The sequence below is a fragment of the Mustelus asterias genome, chromosome 10 (genome assembly GCF_964213995.1).
Source record: "Mustelus asterias chromosome 10, sMusAst1.hap1.1, whole genome shotgun sequence".
Lineage (NCBI taxonomy): Eukaryota > Metazoa > Chordata > Chondrichthyes > Carcharhiniformes > Triakidae > Mustelus > Mustelus asterias.
In genome coordinates this window covers 13,491,623-13,516,853 of record NC_135810.1, presented here as the reverse complement: position 1 = coordinate 13,516,853, position 25,231 = coordinate 13,491,623, and the positions used below count along the sequence as shown (strand labels likewise).

At 46.4% G+C, this 25,231-nt stretch overlaps 1 protein-coding gene across 2 annotated transcripts in view; it reads left to right on the top strand.

Moving 5' to 3' along the window:
• tbc1d4 (TBC1 domain family, member 4) overlaps positions 1–25,231 on the top strand; it is a 277,707-nt gene that overhangs the window by 197,076 nt on the left and 55,400 nt on the right. For both annotated transcript variants that reach the window (XM_078221580.1, XM_078221578.1), the window contains exons 9-10: positions 15,214–15,291; positions 15,811–16,052. In XM_078221580.1, the coding sequence (XP_078077706.1) occupies positions 15,214–15,291; positions 15,811–16,052 (320 nt within the window). The remainder of the gene's footprint in view (positions 1–15,213; positions 15,292–15,810; positions 16,053–25,231) is intronic.

The following is a 25,231-nucleotide window of genomic DNA, read 5'->3' as shown; positions in this document are numbered from 1 at the left end:
GAACCCGGGTCCCTGGCGTTGTGAGGCAGCAGTGCTAACCACTGTGCCACAACAGCATAGACTTCACAGAGGTTTTTCCCTTTTCCTCCCCTTCTGTTCAGAAGGCATTGCTTCTGTTTCACAGACACTCGGGCACCCATTGTTGCCTCTTCTGATTGCTGACACGAGTAATTCAAGCGGGCACGGGGCCTCCATACTTGAGCCTTAACTTATCCTCACCGAATGTTTGCATACAGGCATTTCCCAACCCAGGCGATTGGCTGGTGATCAGGTGCCGAGCCCATATCACCTCCCCTGCTTCTGATCTCAGTTGTCACTGGCCTTAAGTAGATCCTTAACACAGACTGGGAATGTCAACACGGAACTCTCTGAGCTCTCTAACAGGGATAGCGACTCACAGCTTACAGAAGGAAAACCTGCGGTTCTGTGGTGACAGTGCCATCTACTGTCTCAACACTATTTTAGATTATTGTGGTGCTTCATTCTGCTTGCCTAAGAAATCCTACAAGAGTAAGAAATTGTTGAGTGACACGCCATGGTAATCAGCATATGATGCTGATGAAATGATCTTGCGGCAGTGATGCAAATGATAATTATCTTCCAGGGCCACAGTGACAAACAGACTGAAAATGTTTGGTGGCCCTTGACTTTGATTAGCTTTCAACAACAGCCCCAACTTGCATTTATACAACATAGTAAAACATTACAAGACGCTTCACCAACCATATTTAACACCAGGCCATGTTTATTCTTAGAATCAGGAAATCCCTCCAGTGCAGAAGGAGGCAATTCGGCCCATCGAACCTGCACCAACAACAATCCCACTGCAGGCCCTATCCCCGCAACCCCACACACTTACCCCGCTAATCCCTCTAACCAACACAACCTGGGGCAATAAGGGGCAATTTACTATGGCCAATCAACCTAACCCGCACAGCTTTGGAGAATGGGAGGAAGCCGGAGCACCCGGAGGAAACCCGGAGGACAGCTGACCAATAGTTTGGCCAAAGGGGTAGTTTTTAAAGGAGTGCTTTAAGGAGGAAGATGTGGTAGAAGGAGAGAGAGGTGTGAGGGGGAGAATTCCAGAGCTTAGAGTCCGGGCAGCTGAAGGCGCGGCTACCAATGTTGGAGCGATTCAAATTGGGGATATTCAAGAGGCCAGAACTGAAGTTGGGGGTGTGGGGTGAGGGACACAGAGGATCGTAGGGCTAGAGAAGATTACCCAGATAGGGAGGGGTAAGAGCATGGAGGAATCTGAAAACAAGGATCAGAATTGGATATTCGAGGCATTACCAGTCTGGGACCCACTGTATTATTAGCAAGCACAGGGATGATGGGTGGACAGGTGTTAGGACGGACAGCAGAGTTTAGGATGCGCTCAAGTTTATGGACGTAAATAGTTTGACTCCTCTAATAAATGAAAACTCCTAAAAGCTCTGAGTCAGGAGATTGTGCCTTGATGCTGCACATCATAATGATCTGGGATGACACTTTAGAACACTATCATTGAGGGAATGCGGCACTCGGCAAGGTGCTGGGGTCCGAATGCCAAATGGAACTCCTCCTCAGATAGGTGGGAAAGAGCCCATGGCTCTATTCAAGGACGATGACTTCGATGAGGGGAACGAAGGCATGGTGGCTAAATTTGCAGACGACACAAAGATAAATAGGAAGGTTTGCTGCAAAAAGGAGGTTGCAGGTATAGACAGGTTGAGTGAGTGGGCAAAACTTTGGCAAATGGAGCATATGTGGAACAATGTCAAGTTGTTCACTTTGGCAGGAAGAATCAAAAAGCAGGGTGTTACTTAAATGGAGAACGACTGTAGAATTCTGAGGTGCAGAGGGATCCGGGTGTTCTAGTGCACGAGTCACAAAATTTAATGTTTAAAAGTTTATTCATTAGTCACAAGTAAGGCTTACATTAACACTGCAATGAAGTTACTGTGAAATTCCCCTAGTTGCCACACACTTCGGCACCTGTTCAGGTCAATGCACCTAACCAGCACGTCTTTCAGACTGTGGGAGGAAACCGGAGCACCCGGAGGAAACCCACGCTGACACGGGGAGAACATACAGACTCCACACAGACAGTGACCCAAGCCGGAAATCGAACCCAGGTCCCGAGCTCTGTGAGGCAGCAGCGCTAACCACTGTGCCACCGTGCCGCAACAAGTAATTAAGTTACTAACAGCTTATAGCCTGAAGAACATCACTCTGCAGCAAACATGGCTGACCAGGAGTCTGGCCCAACTCAGATTATTTCTTCTTCAAAAAATTTTAGGACCTCTGGGTGGAATTTTCCAGTCCTGCCGGCAGCGGGAAGCTCAGCGGGTAGGGAAATTAATTTGGCATGAATCCAAACATCAGTTTCCCGACAGCAGGATGAACTTGAACAATTATGCTCTCAGGACGTTAAAGGCGGGTGAAGTTTCTGGAACGATCAATTCCAGGAAGCTCCTTTGCATGTATTAGTGTGTCACGCACACTCATTAAGAGGCCACCTCGCTGGAATTAAGATCCCCGCCAGCAAGAAATTAGAACCGTCACTTTTGTGACTGCACATAAATGGCGTAGATCTGGTGGGGTAGACCTTTGCCATGATTAAGGGTGAGTTCCCACTGCGCTCTCCTCCTTGGGCAGCGCCTGCATTTTAGACCAAGTGGCGGCAGCGCAAGTTGCATGGAGGATGATCAAGAAAGAGAGGCAGGGTAAGTGGGGAAGGGTGGTGCAGTGGCCGGGCAAAGGTAGAAGGGGTAATGCAGAGTTTGTAGATGCTCTTTTAATATGGCGCCCAGACATTTGACCTGAAAGATGTCCAAAGATGTGCAGGTTAGGTCGAGTGGCCATGCTAATTTGCCCCTTCATGTCTCAAAATGTGTAAAGTAGATAGATGAACCATGGGCAACGTATGGCATTACGGGGATAGGACGGGGAAGAGGGCCTGAGTAAGATACCCTGTCGGAGAGTTGGTGCAGACTCGATAGGCTGAATGGCCTCTTCTGCACTGCAGGGATTCTGTGAGTTAATGGCAGGGATAATGACTCTCTGTCTGCCCCTGCCAAACGAATTGGTGAGCACCTCATGTATGCATATGCAATGAGCTAAACAGTTAAGGTCCTATGTGATCAGCTGTCCAGCCATCCCCTCCCCCAGCATAAACCACTCCAACTTCCACCTCTGCTACTGAACCTAGCCTCCAGAGTGGAAGTTTCTGGCCAACATCTCTTATCTGTGGCACTCTGCTGTGTCACAGTGTTCATACACATTGTATGCACATATTGCCTCCAATATTATTCAACTTCAAGAAAACTGGTGAAAAGAAAGATTTCTCAAGAGCAACTAAGGACGGGCAACAAATGCTGGCCTAGATGCCTGTAATAAGTCCTCAGAGGCAGAAGTCCTTTCACCAAAATCCCTTTATTTACAAGTCTGACAACAACATACAGAGTGCTTTCAGTTAGCAGTTCACACTCGGAGTCCCAGAGGAACTGACACTTCTGGTTAAGTACAAAGTAAGAGGCTCCCTGATTGACCCATCAATTTGGCCCTTAATCAAGGAGTTCATATTCTAACAGGCCCACCTCAACTGCCTGATTAAAGTCATTACAACGCCAAAATCCTGTGAAAAAATGTTTTAAAAAGACCATCTCATATATGCGGGGCATTTGAATTTGACCTGGCTGCCTGCTCCATGCACTGTTACTGGTGTGAATATACGAGGGGTTGAGAGGACTGGGACCAGAGAGAAAGGGTATGGGGTACAATGGGTAGGGGGCAATAGCAGGCCACAATTCAGGAGCCGGAGGAACAGTTGGTCAGTTCATCTCAGTGATCCATGCTGAACACAAATCCCCACCACGGAGACCTACATGTTAACCTTTTCTGGGAGTATGTATACTCCATGGTTCTAGCCATATTCACTGGAGTTTAGAAAGACGAGAGAGGATCTGATCAGTACGTAAAATTTTTTAAGGGATTGATGAAGTAAATGTGGACCAAATGCCTCCTCTTATGAGGCAATCTAGAACAAGAGGTCACAGGTGTAGGTTGAGAGATGGTAGATTTAAAACTGAGACGATGAGGAACTACTTCTCGCAGAGGCTGGTGGATTTATGGAACTCGCTGCCCCATAGCGCGGTGGAGTCTGAATCATTGAATGGTTTCAAGAAGGAGATGGATATATTTCTAATAGAGAAAAAAAGCATATGGGGAACAGGTAGGGAGCTGGATTTGAGACCAGGGAGAGATCAGCCATGATCTGATTGAATGGCGGAGCAGACTCAAAGGGCTGAATTTGCCCACTTCTGCTCCTAATTCCTATGTTCCGATGTATCCCGTTAATCTGAAAAAAGTTCAGAAACACCCAAAGGACATGTTTAGTTAATTTTCTGTTTTAGTTGTGCTGGAATTGTTGATGAATTGCAGTTTCGACCTATAGGAAAGTACTAACTTCCCAGTCCTTTTTGGCTTCCCATTTGTATCTTTTCGCTTGGATTGTTAATGAAATACCTGCTCGTTGAGACTGTGTACATTTATAGAGTGAATCCAGCAATACTGTGCTCCGCAGTCAAATACATTGACATGGTTCGACCAATTCTGTGACCCACACTCAATGATAATAAACTACATTTATGTGGCCTCTTTAGCAGTGTAAAAATGTACCAACATGCTTCACAGGAGAATCATCAAAAAAACACACAACCAAAGGCCCCATAAGGTGATGATAGGCGACCAAAAGTTTGGTCAAAGTGGGAGGTTTTAAGGAGTGTTTTTAAGGAGGAGGGACCGGTAGAAATGTTTAAGGAGGGAATTCAGGAGTTTAAGGCTCAGGCCTGGAATGGCATGGCAGCAACGGATGAAAGAGTAGAAATGGGAGATGCTCCAGTGGCCAAATTTGGAAGAGCGCAGTTAGAATCATAGAATCGTAGAATCCCTACAATGCAGAAGGAGGCCATTCAGCTCATCGAGTCTGCACCAACAACAATCCCACCAAGGCCCTATCCCCATAACCCCAAGCATTTACCCTGCTAGACCCCTTGACACTAAGGGGCAATTTAGCATGACCAGTCCTCCTAACCCTCATATCTTTGGACTGTGGAAGGAAACCGGAGCACCCGGAGGAAACCCACGCAGACATGGGGAGGATGTGCAAACGCCACACAGACGTGCTCTGTACACAGTATAGTGAGTGACCCAAGCCGGGAATCGAACCTGGGTCTCTGGCGCTGTGAGGCAGCAGTGCTAGCCACAATGCCACCGTGCCACCCCCATGCCGCCCGTGAGGCTGAAGGGGATCGCCGAGACCGAGAGGGGCGAGGCCATGAGGGGATTTGTAATGACAGGATGAGGAAGTAAATGTCAATCTTGGGACACAGTGAGATCTTTCTGCATCCTAGGAAGTTTCCACTCCTTCAAAAATTCAAATCGATTGGGGAATTTACTTAGAGATATCTTAGCTCGGAGAAATAGAGGAAGAAGGACGTTCACAATAAACACTATCTTCGCTAAAGTTAAAAATATTTTCAGGCGCTGCTGAGTAGGAATGATTTTAGTCTGCATTTTCACCGCCGAGGCATGTAGCTCAAGTTGGGAAATTTCCCAGCTCTCCCCACTTGCCGAGGTAGAAAGCCACCCGAATGGTGGGCCCTTCTCTCCTAGGTGGGGGTGGGGGCGTGAGATAGATTTGTGTCCACTGCCCACAGAAGCAAATCGGAGGCGGCCACAGGGACAACTAAGTGTTGAGCCGGGCTGGTAAAATGCCCCCCTCCATTCTCTGGGGCTTGCTCCAAATTGTTTGGTTACATTTTAGGTCTTTTGTTGCCCCCAACCCGCTCACACCCCACCCATTACCCATGCCATGGCCTTTCCTGCCCCATACTAATTCATTCCAACCCATGCAAGCTCATGGCAGATACATGCCAACCCACCCACCACCTTATATCCTCCATGCCAACCCACCCAGTATCCACCATGGGCAGACCACAGGAGCCATGTTGAGATGAAATGAAATGAAGTTGTAAAAATGTAATGCAATCTTCGCTATGTTCAAAAACTCCTTTTCATGAAAGCGCGTTCACGTTTAAATCTTAAATGCTTAATCTCTTATAAAAACAAACAAACTTCTAGTCATAAACCCGCATCAAAGAATAAAGAAAGAACAAAGAAAATCACCGCACAGGAACAGACCCTTCGGCCCTCCAAGCCTGCACCGACCATGCTGCCACCAACCAAAACCCCCTACCTCTCTGGGGACCACACCCCACCATTCCCATCCCACCCATGCACCTGTCAAGACGCCCCCCAAAACTCACCACCGCAACCGCCTCCAACATCTCCCCCGGCAACGAGCTCCAGGCACCCACTACTCTCCGTGCAAAAAATCTGCCCCACACATCTCCTCCAAACCTTGCCCCTCGCACCCCAAACCCATGCCCCCCAGCAACTGACCCCCCCACCCTGGGAAAAAGCCCCCGAACATCCACTCTGCCCACGCTTCCCACAATCCTGCAGACCTCCACCAGGTCTCCCCACAACCTCTGTCGCTCCAGCGAGAACAAACCAAGTCTCTCCAACGTCTCCTCACTGCGAATGCCCTCTATACCAAGCAACATCCCGGCAAATCTCCTCTGTACCCTACTTCCCTACTGAAACATCGACCACCTGGCCGGGCTCATTCCCCAATACCAGGTCCAGTATGGCCCCTTCTCTAGTTGGACTATCTACATATTGTTTCAGGAAGCCCTCCTGGATATTCCTTACAAACTCTGCCCCATCCACGCCCTGAGCACTAAGTGAGTCCCAGTCAATATAGGGGAAATTAAAATTTCCCACCACAACAACCCTGTTACTTTCACACCTTGCCAAAATCTGCCTACATATCTGTTCCTCTATCTCCCGCTGGCAATTGGGTAGCCTATAGTAAACCCCCAACATTGTGACGACACCTTTCCTATTCCTGAGCTCTACCCATATTGCCTTGATGTATGAGCCCTCGAGGTGTCCTCCCAGAGTACAGCTGTGATATTCTCCTTAACCAGTAGTGCAACTCTCCCACTCCTTTTACATCCCCCTCTATCCCACCTGAAACATCTGTATCCTGGAATGTTAAGCTGCCAATCCTGTCCTTCCCTTAACCAAGTCTCTGTAACGGCAACAACATCGTAGTTCTTAGTACTAATCCAAGCTCTAAGTTCATCTGCCTTACCTGTTACACTTCTTGCACTGAAACAAATGCACTTCAGTCCATCACACCCTCTCTGATTAGCAACCCCACCCTGCCTGCTGTTTCTCTGGGTCTTACTGGCCCTAGTCTCTGGTTCCCCTTCAGCTAATTCACCTTTGCTTTGGTTCCCACGCCATCGCCAAACTAGTTTAAATCCTCCCGTGTGACACTAGCAAACCTCCGAGCTAGTGTCTCCTCCAGCTAGTGTCTCCTCCAGCTAGTGTCTCCTCCAGCTAGTGTCTCCTCCTAGCAACTCAAAGACAGCTAATTCTCTAGTAAATTCTCCGAGTTCAGATCCATCTGCCACCCGCTGAGATAATTGGCAGAATTCTCCCAAAAAGTTCTAAGTGTTGAATTCACGGGAAAACTGGAGTAATTCATGCTGGTCTTTTCAGTGGGAGTTCACACTAGAATCTCCCACACTCTGTGCACTGCAGAGGCCACCAGCGTGAATATAATTAGATTTCAGTGACAGGGCCTATTGATGCCCAGGAGGCTGAAACCAGCAGGCCTCTGCGGATGCACAGTCAGTCAGTCTTCCTTTTGCTGGCCAGCTCAATCACTGGCCATCCTGGGACCCCCGCAATGCTAGCCCCCCAAGCCCCCCACGGCCCAATCGCGGCCTCCCCCGATCATTCCTGGCCCCCCCCCCACCGCAGTGCCAACCCTCCCCCAAGACGGCTCCGGTCGCTGGCCTCCTTCCTGCCCCCATCGATCCCATGCAGATTGTCAGCGGGACCCCCCACCCCCACCGATCGCACCCTAAACCCCGCGCCCAACAGGCCCGGCCCGTTGGCTCTGCCTGATGGGCAGTGCCAAGGTACCCCATGGGCATGGCACTTTGCCCCTTGGGCAGTGCTAGGGGGCATAGGCTGGCACTGCCAAGGTGTCCATGCCCAGGGGGCATCACCCCCCCCCCCCGTTGCCCAACCCCCGGGGGGGGGCCCCGATTGCCCTCCCTTCACTCCAGCAGAGTCAGGCCATTAAATCCCCGAAAGTGGGGAGCTAGTCTAAACCCTGCTGGAGTGAAACACTCTGGCGGGATTGGAGAGGCTAGCGGGCCTGGAGAATTCAGTCCCGGACCCGCAAATAGCATTTAAATGACTTTTAAATGTTATTTAAATTATCATTTAAATGCTAGCCCCGGCTCCCCACCGATTTCCGGTGCAGAGCAGACCGCGGCGGAAATCTGGTGCTGGGCGACGCTAGGGGCGCGAACGCTCGCAAGAACCGCGTGAATCGCCCCCCCCCCCGCGCAATTCTCCCGGCCCGCTGCTCTGGAGAATTCGCACAGCGAGATGAGAGAACCGCCCCCACTGTTTGGAAATCAGCTATGTATTCATAAAGACCCATTAGGGAAATGCCAACGTACAACCATTAAAACCGCTAGAAAGTAGTTTTTCTATCTCTCGCTGACACTGGTAGATTTTTAAAAATATATTTAAAAGGCTATATAGGTCCTAAAGCTGACATCAGCTGAGTTTCTCCTTGCTGAACCCAGGGACTGCAGAAGAGGAGCTAATACAAATTTAAATCTTTCTAGTTCGAAGCATTTAAAAATAAGTTATTTTCCCCCGAATGATAAATAGTACAATTAATCCCACTGATTTTCTCTTTCGATGATGAAGATGACAGTGTTGGAAATAAGAATGACAGGACTTGATGGCGTTCCTATTATGTGGTCAATTTTTTATCTAAGCAAGAGTTACAATTTAATATGGTGTAGGTGTGGGTAGATAGCTATTACACACTCGGGGTTATAAAGAGATATGTACCATTCCCTATAATCTGCACAAGTATAATAGTTATCTATCTGCCACTATGAAATATTTAATGGGACACTGCTCGGTGTTCTTGTTGTCTTTTCCTAGAATCTCTACAGTGGAGAAAGAGGCCATTCGGCCCATAGAGTCTGTACCGATAACAATCGTACCCAGGCCCGTAACCCCACATATTTACCCCGCTAATCCCTCTAACCTACACATCCTGGGACACTGAAGGGGAACTTAGCATGGCCAATCAACCTAACCAGCACATCTTTGGACTGTGGGAGGAAACCGGAGCACCCCCACACAGACACGGGGAGAATGTGCAAACTCCACACAGACAATGACCCAACCTGGGAATCGAATCCGGGTCCCTGGCGCTGTGAGGCAACAGTGCTAACCACTGTGCCACCGTGCCTTTTGGTTTCCAGATGTTGGTAATAATCGCATTTTAAGCTTGGAAAGATGAGAGCTCATTCTGTTTAATATTTGCCATGTTGCCTTTGCAAGCGAAGGGCTGGTTTGAGTAGTATCTGTTACACATCGCACACTCTCTAGCACGGTCCCCTGGAACAATTACTTTGAACAATTAGTTCCCAGCTCTTTGCAGATGTTTACAGAGAATATGTACCAGATACAATGCTTCCATTGTGAAGGGCAAGGCCACCAGAAAACCCTGGCCGCATTTTTGTAGTAAGGAGTCTAACAACACCAGGTTAAAGTCCAACAGGTTTATTTGGTAGCAAAAGCCACTAGCTTTCGGAGCACTGCTCCTTCATCAGGTGAGTGGGAGTTATGTTCACAAACAGGGCATATAAAGACACAAACTCAACTTACAGAATAATGAAAAATGATTGGAATGCGAGTCTTTATAGCTAATCAAGTCTTAAAGGTACAGACAATGTGAGTGGAGAGAGCATTAGCACAGGCTAAAGAGATGTGTATTGTCTCCAGACAGGACAGCCAGTGAGACTTTGCAAGTCCAGGCAAGTTGTGGGAGTTACAGATAGTGTGACATGAACCCAAGATCCCAGTTGAGGCTGTCCTCATGTGTGCGGAACCTGGCTATCAGTCTCTGCTCAGCGACTGCGCTGTCGTGTGTTGTGAAGGCCGCCTTGGAGAATGCTTACCCGAATATCAGAGGCCGAATGCCCGTGACCGCTGAAGTGCTCCCCAACAGGAAGAGAACAGTCTTGCCTGGTGATTGTCGAGCGGTGTTCATTCATCCGTTGTCGTAGCGTCTGCATGGTTTCCCCAATGTACCATACCTCGGGACATCCTTTCCTGCAGCGTATCAGGTAGACAATGTTGGCCGACTCCCACTCACCTGACGAAGGAGCAGCGCTCCGAAAGCTAGTGGTGTTTGCTACCAAATAAACCTGTTGGACTTTAACCTGGTGTTGTAAGACTCCTTACTGTGTTTACCCCAGTCCAACGCCAGCATCTCCACATCATGACTACCATCGACACCGCATTTTTGTCACAGGGCACACAGACATCATCTCTGTCTCACCTGTTAATGTCATTCCCAGTTCCCACCTGGTGCTGCTGCTGACCAGGGACCAAATGCTGCTGCACGTCATGTGTGAATCATTTGTGATCTTGTGAATTTTATGAGATCTGAAGTTCTGCCTCAGTATGTCACAGTGTTCGACTAAACGGGGCCGCAGTATTGTCGGATGCTTCAGGGGAAGCTAAATAAATATAAGAGGGATAAAGACACAAAGGATCATGATGATAGGCTGAGATGACATGGGATTGAGGAGGCGTTAGTGGAGCATAAATACCAGGTTGGATGAATTGGGCCGAATGGTCTGCTCCTGCTCTGTAAATTCCATGAGAAAAATTACTTGCACTGTGTGACGATATAAAATCATCAAAACTATGCTAAAGAAATGGCACAGGAGTGTTACCAAGCAAAATGCCCGGCGCCGTATTCGAGTAGGTTTAGTCAGTTGAGATGGGATGTCATTTAGGATTGGAGCCTAAGGCCTAAGAATTTACTTTGCAATTTGTGTTGCACTCTGAACTCCATCGGAACTACAAAAGTGAATGCAACCCAATCCATCACCAAACCAGCCTCTCATCCACTGACTCTGTCTACACTTCCCACTGCCTCGGCAAAGCAGCCAGCATAATTAAGAACCCCAAGCACCCCAGACATTTTCTCTTCCACCTTCTTCCTTCGGAAAAAAGGTACAAAAGTCTGAGGTCACGTACCAATTGACTCAAGAACAGCTTCTTCCCTGTTGCTGTCAGACTTTTGAATGGACTTACCTTGCATTGAGTTGATCTTTCTCTACACCCTAGCTATGACTGTAACACTACATTCTGCACTCCTTTCCTTCTCAATGAATAGTATGCTTTGTCTGTATAGAGCGCAAGAAACAATACTTTTCTCTGTATGTTAATACATGTGGCAATAATAAATCAAATTCTTTGCAACAGGGAACCAAGCCAACTTTGTTACACTTCCCTATATGTCAACCACTTATCTCACACCTTTAGCATAGTTTTGATGATTTTATATCGTCACACGCACACATTCCTTTCCCCCACCGGGGAAGCTTTAGGAGGCTGACTGGCAGCCTGTTTGAACCATGTCATGAATATTTGTCCCATGGTCCAGAAGTGCTGGCTCAGAGGTAGCCCATTACCCTTCCGAACCATAGGACCCCCTCTAAGCACGGTGAAATGTCCCATGAAATGGCACAGGAGTGTTACCAGGCAAAATGCCCGCCGCCGTATTCGAGTAGGTTTAGTCAGTTGAGATGGGACGTCATTTAGGATTGAAGCCTAAGGCCTAAGAATCTTCCGGTCTCGCACGGCCTGCTGCCACTGTCAGCAAGAACGGAGAATTTGATGCTCAGCCAAATCTCCGTTCACTGCAGCGGAACTGGAGAATCCCAGCCGCGGGGCGAGGTCGGAGAATCCCGGCCTAAATCTTCATCACGGCTGCAGTAATTATCGATGGCAGATTTGCGTAGCAGAATTAGAAACACTTGGTTGAACGGAACAGCTGGCTATTATATGGCCACACTGAGCCGCCTCAAGCACGTGAATCGCCATAATCACATTTCACGGCCAATTCGAAACCCGTGTTCCAAATGATTCCTTCATTTAACTAGTTTTGTTTTTCTCCAGTGCTCCGTCATGCTGAGTTAGGAAGTTGGAAAGTTAAATATTGACAGCCTTGTACGGGAGTGGGCTTGTGGTTTCATTTATCACATTTCCTTGGCTAATTATTCTCCGTTAGGTAAAGTTTCTGGCTATTTACATCTGTCACGCTGGTTACATTGTGTTTGATTGAAATGTTACCGTATCTAATGCTTAGCCAAGAGGAAAATAGCCAACGTGTTTCTGCTCCTTGCAGATGCTTGTTACATTTTCATCATTGTCTGTGCTTTCCTCATTTGAAAATCACACACAAAAACTATCAATTTTGACAATTATCGCAACAGCAGTCAAATTATTTAATGTCAGCTCCCAATAAATGACCTAAAAATAGAAATTTTGCAAGACTGGAGTGTTTTTCACTGTGGCGTCACCTTGAACCATGACCTTACGGTCATGTATTCCTTGTCCATGTTGCGCCTTTTCCTGGCCTTCTGAGCTATCAGTCTGGAACTTCCCCCGGCTTCCTGTGACAGACTTGGCAGACACCACACTGCCGCTGCTGCAGATTTGCAGAGGATTGTAAACATACGGCTAATGCAGTCAGGAACTTGTCAAGAGTTGTGTCAGATCTCTGTGCTCCTTATTAGGTTCGTCGGAGGTTGCAAAGTGTTTTTCCCTCGCTCCCAAAATCTCTGACTGCTGTGTTAAGCAAGGGGGCGATGACGGATCACAGTTCAGCTGAGACATGCACTTTAGCCTTGTTTATACATTGTGTGTCAAAGAAAGGGAGTTTTAGGAAAGATTCCTGTGTCTGTTGAATTGCTGATTATAATGGAGACTGGAGAAGGTAAGGAGAGAAACTCGGTGGAAACAAGCTGGAAACATGATATTTTTGACTGTTCTTCCAATCTTCCAACCTTCACTTGCCAGGCTCTTAGGTTTTGGAATTTCCTCCCTACCTTTCCATTTTGAAGACACACTTTAACACCTACCACTTTGACCAAGCTTAACTTTTGGTTCATGTAACTCCTTATGTGGCTATCTTGTATATCGAAATGCTTTAGGAGGTTTAATTGCATTAAAGGCACTATATAAATATTAGCTGCTGTTGTTGAGAATGAATGTGTGCTGTTGGATGCAACACACCCATATAGATTGTGTGAAGTGTGTCCAACAGGGCATTTAATTTTAACATTGGCTGAATGCTACCAATCAGCAGTTGGCTGGGAGGCTGGTTAGTGATGCAGAGCGACGCCAACACCATGGGTTCAATTCCCGTACCGGCTGAAGTTATTCATGAAGTCCCCACCTTCTCAATCTTGCCCCTCGCCTGAGGTGTGATGAGCCTCAGGTTAAGTCACTTCCAGTCAGCTCTGCCCCTCAAAGGGGAGAGCAGCCGATGGTCACCTGGGACTCGAAAGATGTGCAGGTTAGGCGGATTGGCCATGCTAAATTGCCCCTTAGCATTAGGGGGATGAGCAGGCGAAATACATGGGCTGACAGAGATAGGGCCTGGTTGGGATTAATGTTGGTGCAGACTGGATGGGCTGAATGGCCTCCTTCTGCACTGTAGGGATTCTATGATTCTACGATGACTTTACCTTTATGAAACAGCGTTTGGCTGTCTTAAGAAAGAAACCAATTGCCGAGCTACAGCACCGGGGAAGAAACAAATGTCACCTTCTTGCAATTGAACTCTGCTGCCTGGAACTTGCACCAAGTTCTGTTCACCGATCACCCACTATGCATGCTGACCTGCATTGGCTCTGAGTCTATGATTTCATTCCTCCCCATCTCTGCAAACGTCTCAGCCCCACGAACCTCGGAGACCTCTGCAGTCCTCCAATCCCGGCTTCTTGCACATTCTCGTTTTCATTGCTCCACTATTGGTGGGCACAGTAAGAGGTCTCACAACACCAGGTTAAAGTCCAACAAGTTTATTTGGTATCGCAGGTTTTTGGAGCACTGCCTCTTCATCAGGTGAGGGGCATCACTCACCTGATGAAAGACCAGCACTCCGAGAGCTTGTGATTCTAAATAAACCTGTTGGAGTTTAACCTGATGTTGTGAGACTTCTCACTGTGCCCACCTCAGTCCAACACTGGCATCTCCACATCATCACTATTGGCGGCCATACCTTCAGCTGCCGTGGCCCTAAGTCTGGAATTCCCTCCCAAAACCTCTCTGCCACCTTCTGAGACAAAGCTACAATCATTCATCCCAATAATCCCTTACGTAGTTTGGTATCAAATTTTCTTTAATAACCCTGTGGGGAGATATTTTACAAGCTTGAAGGTGCTGTGTAAGTTCTAGTTGTTGATGTTGATTTGTTCCCCCTTCATGTTGTTCGAAGATGTTATTCCTCATTTTTACAGCTGACGCTCAAACAGGTTATCTAGTCATTATCGCATTGCTCTTTGTGGGAGCTTGCAGTATGAAAGTTGGCTGCTACACTTCTGACACACAGTCACTACACTTCAGGAGTACTTCATTGGGCTGTGATATACATTGCAAAAGAATCATAGAATCTCTACAGTGCAGAAAGAGGCCATTCGGCCCATTGAGTCTGCACCAATTTCTGACAGAGTATCTTACCCAGGCCCTCTCCCCATCGCCGTAACCCCACACATTACCATGGCTAATCCATCTAACCTACCCGTCTTGGGACACGAAGGGGCAATTTAGCATGACCAATCCACCTAACCTGTGCATCTTTGGAGTGTGGGAGGAAACCGGAGCACCCGGAGGAAACCCAAACAGACATGAGGAGAATGTGGAAGCTCTACACAAACAGTGACCCGAGGCTGGAATTGAACCCAGGTCCCTGGTGCAGTAAGCAGCAGTGCTAACCACCGTGCCTCCCTAAAAGGCGCTATGTAAATCAAAGTCTTTCTTGCTTTGTCTGCTTACAAATCAATAACCGGGCCACATCAACAAATTCCAATTCTCATTGCCAAAGATATGACAGTGTTTTGATAAGAATGACAGTGCACTCCATTGGGAAATTTCCTTTGCCAGACACACTGATATACCCCTTCCATTCAAGAACTCTCAGATCTACCCCCTTAACAACACTTTGTTCTTCACCGTGTTCGTGTCTTGTTTTAGGGCGCCAAGATGCGGGGCCGCTTAGGAAGCATGGACAGCTTTGAACGGTGCAACAGCCTGGCATCGGATGCATCCAGGGTGAGTGTTGGGGTTAGCGCCACCTTCTAGCTCCTTTGCCCCCCACTAACCTCGCTCTCTCTCTCTACGCTAACCTGATTGAGTTGAGCAGCGACATTTTTCAACGGATAGACTTGTTTTGCTCGGATACTTTCCATGGAGCAGGAAGTCAGCTGGTGAGATCCAGAGGAAGTGCTTGCGATAGCAGTTCCAGCCTTTGAGGAGCACTTTAAAAAACACCAAACATAGTTTCATCAGCAAAAGAGAAGTGAAAAGGCTGCTCCCCTCTGCTCTCTTTTTACATCGCAAGCTTGGAAACCGAGCTCGCTTATCAGCGCCGCCGTGTAGTAGCATTTGTAAATCTTCACTGGATTAAGCACAGCAGGATATGGGAGTTGGTGAGATAGCACAAATTAGCATACAATGGGTATCTGAGAGTGTGTTGACAGATTTGCAGGGTTTCTGCTCTGTTGTCAGTTCTTTAGTGCGAGCGATGTTATTCCTTTTTGTTTTCTGACCTTTGCGGTGGTTCTGGCACAGGACGGCTCTCCCGGGGAGTCCCCTCCCAATTCGCCACCCGTCAGCCCCCGGGCGTCCCCCATCTCCTCGCTGAGCCAGCTCTACACGGAGGAAGATCCCGACTCGCCGCAGTTCCGAAGGCGGGCTCACACCTTCAGCCACCCACCGTCGAGCAGCAAGCGAAGGATCAGCTTTCCCAGTGAGAAACACCACCACGGAAAGACCACCATCTTCCGGCAGCAGTCGGAAATTCTACGGAGCAGGTAAACCGATTGTGCGGGCAGGGTGGGGGGTGGTGGGGGAAGGGGAGCTTCATGTCTGGCTCTGAGGATGTTTTGAATACCTGTGCCACGTGAAGACCTCAATTATTTCTCTCTCTTGTCTTTGGATGTTTAACTCATAGGAACATAAGAACTTGGAGCAGGAGTAGGCCATCTGGCCCCTCGAACCCGCCCCACACTCAGTAAGATCACGGCTGAACTTTTCGTGGACTCAGCTCCAGTTACCCACCTGCTCACCATAGCCCTTAATTCCTTTACTGTTCAAAAATCTATCTCTCTCTGCCTTAAAAACATTCAACAAAGTAGCCTCAACTGCTTCACTGGGCAGGGAATTCCACAGATTCACAACCCTTTGAGTGAAGAAGTCCCTCCTCAACTCAGTACTAAATCTGCTCCCCCTTATTTTGAGGCTATGTCCCCTAGTTTTGGTTTCACCTGCCAGTGGAAACAACCTCTCTGCCTCTGTCTTATCTGTTCGCTTCATATTTTATATGTTTCTATAAGATCCCCTCTCATTCTTCTGAATTCCAATGAGTATAGTCCCTGTCTACTCAGTCTCACCTCATAAGCCAACCCTCTCAACTCCGGAATCAACCTAGTGAATCTCCTCTGCACCCCCTCCAGTGCCAGTATATCCTTTCTCAAGTAAGGAGACCAAAACTGTACACAGTACTCCAGGTGTGGCCTCAGCAGCACCTTATACAGCCGCAACATAACCTCGCTGTTTTTAAACATTATCCCTCTTGCAATGAAGGACAACATTCCATTTGCCTTCTTAATTACCTGCTGCACCTGAAAACCAACTTTTTTTTGATTCCTGCACAAGGACATCCAGGTCCCGCTGCACAGCAGCATGCTGCAATTTTTTGCCATTTAAATAATAGTCCATTTTGCTGTTATTCCAACCAAAATGGACGAGCTCACATTTACCAACACTGTACTCCATCTGCCAGACCCTCGCCCACTCGCTTAGACTAGCTATGTCCCTTTGCAGATGTTCAGTGTCTTCTGCACATTTTACTCTACAACTCATCTTAGTGTCATCTGCAAATTTTGACACACTATACTTGGTCCCCAACCCCAAATCATCAATGTAAATTGTAAACAATTGCAGTTCCAGCACTGATCCCTGAGGCACACCACTAGTCACTGATTGCCAACCAGAAAAACACCCATTTATCCCCACTCTTTGCTTTCTGTTAGTTAACTAATCCTCTATCCATGCTAATACATTATCTGTAACACTGTGCACCTTTATCTTATGCAGCAGCCTTTTGTGTGGTACCTTGTTGAATGTCTTCTGAAAATCCAGATACACCACATCCACCAGTTCCCTGTTGTCCACTGCACTCATAATGTCCTCAAAGAATTCCACTAAATTAGTTAAGCGTGAGCTGCCTCTCATGAACCCATGCTGCATCTGCCCACTGAGACAAATTCTATCCAGATGTCTCGCTATTTCTTCCTTGATGATAGATTCAAACATTTTCCCTACTACAGAAGTTAAGCTAACCGGCCTATAGTTACCCACCTTTTGTCTACCTCCTTTTTTAAACAGTGGTGTCACATTTGCTGTTTTCCAATCTGCAGGATCAGTCCCAGAATTTTGGTAAATTTCCTCAAGTGCACTTGCTCTTTCCCCCGCCATCTCTTTTAGTATCCTGGGATGCATTCCATCAGGGCCAGGAGACTTGTCTACCTTTAGTCCCATTAGCTTATCTAACACTGCTTCATTAGTGATAATGAACGTTTCTAGGTCCTCACCTGCTATCGCTTTCTTGTCACCGGAGAGGCAGAGAGTATAAACGCATTTCTAAAACACTGGTTCGACTTCAACTGGATAACGTGTCCAAATCCTAAGGAGGCCTGCGATGGAAAATTGAAGTTATGCAGAGAGGTTGCATAGGCTTGGGTAGTTTTCGTTGGAGCAGAGAAGACTGAGGAGTGATCTGATCGAGGTGTACAAAATTGAGTGGATAGGAAGCAGCTGTTCCCCTTAGTTGAAGGGTCAGTCACGAGGGGGCACAAGTTTAAGGTCAGGGTCAGGAGGTTTAAGGGGGAATGAGAGGAAAAATCCTTTTACCCAGAGGGTGGTGGCGGTCTGGAAAGTGCTGCCTGAGAGGGTGGTCAAGGCAGGTTGCCTCACATCCTTTAAAAAGTACCTGGATGAGCACTTGGCACGTCATAACATTGAAGGCTATGGGCCAAGTGCTGGTAAATGAGATTAAGTGGGAGGTCAGATGTTTCTTGCGTGTCAGTGCAGACTTGAAAGGCTGAAGGGACTTTTCTGCACTGTATGATTTAATGATATGGAGGGAGTTCGAGAGGATATAGGAAAGATTCAGGAGAATAGTTCCAGTAATGAGGGAGTGCAACTGGGGCTGTTCTTCTGGGCAGAGAGATGGTTGAGTGGCAATCTGATAGAGATGTTCAAAATCATGAGATGTCTTGCCAGAGTAGGTCAGGAGAAACTGGTGGCAGGGTTGAGAGTCAGAGGACACCGATTTAAATTGATGGGCAACATGAGGAAAACAGTTTTGTTTTTATGCAGCAAGTGGATAGATTCCGGAATGCACGAGAGTGTGGTTGAAAACAGATTCATTTGAGACATTCAAAAGAGAATTGGATATTTTTTCTGAAGAAGAAAGCTTGTAGGGTTTTGGGAAAAGAGAGTGGGGCTTGCTGGGTCAGTCTTGCAGAGAGCCAGCATCAACAAGACAAGCGAATGGACTCCATTCGTGGTAACCATTCTATGAGTCTCAGAGGTTTTAATGATGATATTCCTTATCATGTCTACATAGGATCACAAGCTCTCATCTCACTTCCACCAAATCCTTTATTCATAATCAAGTTACCTTTCGGAAAAAACAACTGTTTATTGAGGAAAGTAATAGGTTCAAAGTATACTTATACCTTCATATATATCTTTTTAAAAATCGAATGTTAAAGCGACTGTTAGAATCCTTGTAAGGTGCAATCTAGTTGATTCCAGACAGACTGATCCAAGCATAGAACTTGCTGACAACCTACATTTTATTTACACATTCTCATTGATGCTGTTTGTGTTAATTATGCAGAGTCCTGCTTCACACAGCTGTCAGATAATGTCATTATACAAAAGATACAAAAGTCTGAGGTCACGTACCAATCAACTCAAGAACAGCTTCTTCCCTGCTGCCATCAGACTTTTGAATGGACCCACCTTGCATTAAGTCTCTGCACCCTGGCTATGACTGTGACACTACATTCTGCGCTCTCTCCTTTCCTTCTCTATGAATGGTATGCTTTGTCTGCATAGCATGCAAGAAACAATATTTTTCACTGTATACTAATACATGTGACAATAATAAGTCAAATCAAATCAAAATCAAATTATTCTTTTATGGGATGTGGGCGTTATCAGTATTTGTTGCCCAATGCCTCATTGCCCTTCAACTGAGTGGCCTGTTTGGCCATTTCAGAGGGCAGTTAAAAGTCAACCATATAGCTGTGTGTTTGGAGTCACATGTAGGCCAGACCAGGTAAGGATGGCTGATTTCCTTCCCTAAAGGACATTAGCAGACAGGATGTATTTTTACAACAATTGATGCTATTTCATCGTTACCATTGCTAAGGCTAGCTTTTCAATTCCAGATTTTATTAATGGAATTTAAATTCCTCCAGCTGCCGTGGTGGGATTTGAACCTGTGACCTCAGAGCATTAGCCAGGGTCTCTGGATAACTGATCCACAGGCATTTCCAGTGAGCAACCACCTTGCCCTTTATTCAGCAACCCTGAAATTTATCAATAACTTAGGCCTTGTGCCAGTTGCGCTTTGTACAGATGAGAGGCGGTGGCCTAGTGGTATTACCGCTGGACTATTAATCTAGAAACTCAGATAATGTTCTGGGAACCTGTTTTCGAATCCCGCAATGGCAGATGGTGGAATTTGAGTTGCATAAAAAAAATCTGGAATTAAGAATCTTCTGATGATCATGAAACCATTGTTGATTGTCGGAAAAGCCCTAACTGTTTCACTAATGTCCTTTAGGGGAGGAAATCTGCTGTCCTTAGCTGGTCTGGCCGACACGTGACTTCAGAGCCACAGCAATGTGGTTGATTCTCAACTGCCCTCCAAGGGCAACTAGGGGTGGGCAAGAAATGCTGGCCAGCCAGCGACGCCCATATCCCACAAATGAATAAAAAAGGAGACAGAAAACCCATCATTGGCCTTACATTTACAATAGTGTTGTATTGACCTCAGCAGTTTATGAGAAGCTGCCTAGGTTTGCTTATTTAGAAGGGGGCGACATTAAAGTTTGTGGCTTGAGATTCCTTGTGTAATCAGCGAATGGTTCTTGAATTATTTTCTAATTGACAAATGTTAACTCAAGAAAACAACCAGACTGATGGAAAATGTCAAAATTGCAATTATATCACTCGATTCAACTCAATCCAGTCATGTAGGACCGTTGTGTAGAATTGCTGGTCGAAGCGCAATACTTGGAGGTGAATCCTCGGTTCCAGCGTCTCCTCAATGAATTACGGAAAGTTTTCCCTTTCCAACATTTCTTATGAAATGTCAATTATTAGGGGACATAGGTTTAAGGTAAAATGGGAAATGTTTAAAGGAGATGTGAGAGGCAGGTTTTTTACAAAGAGGGTGGTAAGTGCCTGGAACGCACTGCCAGAGGAGGTGGTAGAAGCAGATTAAATAGCAACATTTAAGAGGCATCTTGACAGATACATGACTAGGCAGGGAATAGAGAGACCACGTAGAGGCAAAAGGTCTTTAGCTTAGAAAGGCGTCATGTGCCAGCGCAGGCTTGGTGGGCCGAAGGGCCTGTTCCTATACTGTACTATTCTTTGTTCTTGGTCTCTGTTCTTTGAAATTGTAATGACCTCCTTTATATTCTGATCGCTGATGTTGCAACACACAAGGGTAGCTTTTCACCTGATGTTTAATGCTCACTGCTCTGAAATGACCCTATTTCAGACAGGGACAAGTTTCAGACACCCAGCCTGCTCTGTTTGCCAGTCGCGTCTGTTCAGAGTAGTTTTCTCCACAACCCACTCGTTTCACAGGCGACCTACAAATTTGCTAACTTTATTTTCGTCTGGAGTTTGTGGAATTCCTGAATTAAGCAGAATTGGGATTGCAGAACTTCTCTTAGAAATTGAATTGTGTTCAGCAGTTCCTTTTTTTTTGAACGTTTAAAAATAATCTCAATTCTTTTTTCCACACTTGCATTTATTTTATTAAAATAAACTGCAGTTTTTTTTAAGATTGGGATTGAATCACTAAATATCAATGAAAATAAAAGATATTTGGAGTTTGTTGTGCTAAATTCTTCTCCAGTCCATCTTGGGTTTGATTGTATGGTAATGTTCTCTATTTAAACAGTCTCCATTGTTTTGCATTTTTATTGTATCTTCTTTCCAATGCGGTCTTTGTACCATGACCTTTGGATTCTGGCTAAGAGATAGAGATAGCTGAGTGGTCATTTCCATAGCTTCAATCAGTACCACGTTCTGAGAGTGGTTGGAGACTCTGAGGTGCAAACTGGTATGTAGACATCACATTTAAGTTTTCTTTCCCCACTGCCAGTCTGCTAACTTGACTTCAGGCCCAGATGGAGGTGAAGGTTCGTACTATACTCTGGTTGTGCTCAATTTGTTGAGGAGACGCTTGACTTTGGAATCAAGATTTACCTTCAAGTGTTATACTTCAATCAGCAATTCCACAGAATGGTCCGACATGACAGGATTGAATCAAGTGATGTCGTTGCAATTTTGCCATTTTTCATCGGTCTGGCTGCTGAGTTGAGTGGACATTTGTCAATCACAGAGCAATTCAAAAGTCACTTGCTGATTTTGCGAGGTATCTCAAGCCTCAAGCATTAATGTTACCCCCTCTAAATAAGCAAGTCTAGCTGTTTTGCCCGATGTCCACTCTTCGTTATGCTTCGTGAAGACAGGCCCAATAAATAATTCTAAATCTCTTTCTTTCTCAAATGAAAATCTTAAAAACAAATGTACACGGCAATTTTTGGACGAAGTCACGTTCACATGCACACGCTCACACGCACACGCAAACACACACACACACATGCACACTCACACGCACACAAACACACGTGCAGACGCTCGCGCACACACACATGCGCACGTGTACACACACACACACACATGCGCGCACATACACTCACACACACACTTCTCAAATTCAGGCCTCATGCAGCTGAGGTGTGGGTGGATAGAGTCATATAGGTTTACAGCATGGAAACAGGCCCTTCGGCCCAGCTTGATCATGCTGCCCAGTTTTTACTACTAAGCTTGGTGCATTTGCCTGCATTTGGCCCATATCCCTCTATACCCATCTTACCCATGTACACTCTAAATGCTTTTTAAAAGACAAAATCATACCTGCCTCTACTACTGCCTCTGGCAGCTCGTTGCAGACACTCACCACCTCTGGACCCTTTTGGATCTCTCTCCTCTCATCTTAAACCTATGCCCTCTAGTCTTAGACTCCCCAACCTTTGGGAAAAGATGTGACTATGTTGATGGTGGGGAGAAGATTAGAGAACAGATGATTTCCTTAGAGGCAGGGAAACTCATGGCATGACACCAGAATTGGCACAGATTCCGAAACAGCTTGGTTACTTGGCCTCTCACACAGCAAGTTGTTAATCGCAGAGGGGAGACCATGCAGGAGAGAAAAATAATTAAAAATGAATGTTTATCCTTAGTGATTCCAGGGAAGGGCCTCATGGGCTAGAATTGAGAACATGGCAAGAGTGGCACGTGTGTGTGTGAAACATTGTGGTGGGTGGGCAAGGGAGGGGAGGCAGTGACTATGCAAATTCCCAATTAATGGGGGCACCAAAGACGGAAGATTTTCCCAGGGAGGACTGTTTGAATCAATTTATCACTGCTTCCTTTTATAAAATTCACAACATTTTCAGTTTGTCCAGAGATTAACTGTGTCCTATCTTTTTCCATCTAACATTGTATAACTCTTAATGCTAACATGCAAAAATATTTATTCACCGTTTCCACAAAGATTTTAACATCACCTGTTCTCTAATCTTCTTCCTCCGCGACTCAATGAAGTCTGAGTTCAAGAACACTGTGTGTGCGCGCATTCGTGCGCGTGTTTGTGTGTGTGCATATGTGAACACGCCCTGTGCGTGTGTTTGTGTTTGTGTGTATATGTGTGTGTTTGTGCGTGCGTGTGTGCGCACGTGTGTGCATGTGTGTGTGTTTGTTTGTGCATGCGTGCGTGTTTGCGTATGCATGTGTGTTTGTGTGTGTGTGTGTGCATGTGCGTGTGTGTGGAAGGAATCAGAGCCATAAATGTCAGATAGAATTCTCTGGCATGTTCTCAGGAGAGCATTTATCGTAATACATTGAATAAATTATACGCAGCATATTTAACCAGAAAAGTTAAAAGTTTTCAGAATAAACACCAGTAAACGTACCATCAAATAAGTTTCACATAAGCTGCTTCACTTACTTGTTATGGGTATTATGCTAATTATTAGCTTGACTCTACTTCCAAATGTCCAGTGATTTAATTTACGAGTTGGAGTTGCTATTGTTTAAAGGTGATCGGGTAAGTCTGCAGAAAAAGCAGGATAACGTTTCAGATGGAGAGCCTGCATCAGAATTCAGGAATTTTACTCAAAATTATGTTCTGTTTTCCCGGATATGTTTGCATTTCCAATATTTTCCTATTTTGAAAACAATCTATCTCCTGCAGAGCTGCTGCAGTTTCCTACGTAAAGAGGGAGCATTCATTCAGCACTGTTATTCCTGACTATATCATGGTGGCACAGTGGTTGGCACTGCTGCCTCACAGCGCCAGGGACCCGGATTCAATTCTGACCTCGGATCACTGTCTGTGTCAAGTTTGCGCATTCTCCCCGGGTTTCCTCCAAGTGTTCCGTTTTCCTCCTACAGTCCAAAGTTGTGCAGGCTAGGTGGATTTGCCATGCTAAATTGCCATTTAGTATCCCAAGCTGTATAGGATGGGGGGGGGGGGTTAGTGGGGTAAATATGTGAGATTATGGGAATAGGGTCTGGGTGGGATGCTTCTTCGGAGAGTAGCCATGCTAAATTGCCCTTTAGTGTCCAAAGATGTGTAGGTAAGGTGGATTGGCCATGCTAAATTGCCCCTTAGTGTCCAAAAATGTGTAGGTTAGGGGGATTGGCCATGCTAAATTGTCCCTTAGTGTCCAAAAATGTGTAGGTTAGGGGGATTGGCCGTGCTAAATTGTCCCTTAGTGTCCAAAAATGTGTAGGTTAGGGGGATTGGCCGTGCTAAATTGTCCCTTAGTAGAACAAAGAACAGTACAGCACAGGAAACAGGCCCTTCGTCCCTCCAAGCCTGTGCCGCTCCTTGGTCCAACTAGACCAATCGTTTGTATCCCTCCATTCCCAGGCTGCTCATGTGATTATCCAGGTAAGTCTTAAACGATGTCAGGGTGCCTGCCTCCACCACCCTACTTGGCAGCGCATTCCAGGCCCCCACCACCCTCTGTGTAAAAAACATCCCTCTAATATCTGAGTTATACTTCGCCCCTCTCACCTTGAGCCCGTGACCCCTCGTGAACGTCACTTCTGATCTGGGAAAAAGCTTCCCACCGTTCACCCTATCTATCCCCTTCATAATCTTGTACACCTCTATTAGATCTCCCCTCATTCTCCGTCTTTCCAGGGAGAACAACCCCAGTTTACCCAATCTCTCCTCATAGCTAAGACCCTCCATACCAGGCAACATCCTGGTAAACCTTCTCTGCACTCTCTCCAACGCCTCCACGTCCTTCTGGTAGTGCGGCGACCAGAACTGGATGCAGTACTCCAAATGTGGCCTAACCAGCGTTCTATACAGCTGCATCATCAGACTCCAGCTTTTATACTCAATACCCCATCCTATAAAGGCAAGCATACCATATGCCTTCTTCACCACCTTCTCCACCTGTGTTGCCACCTTCAAGGATTTGTGGACTTGCACACCTAGGTCCCTCTGTGTTTCTATACTCCTGATGACTCTGCCATTTATTGTATAACTCCTCCCTCCATTATTTCTTCCAAAATGCATCACTTCGCATTTATCCGGATTAAACTCCATCTGCCACCTCTCCGCCCAATTTTCCAGCCTATCTATATCCTGCTG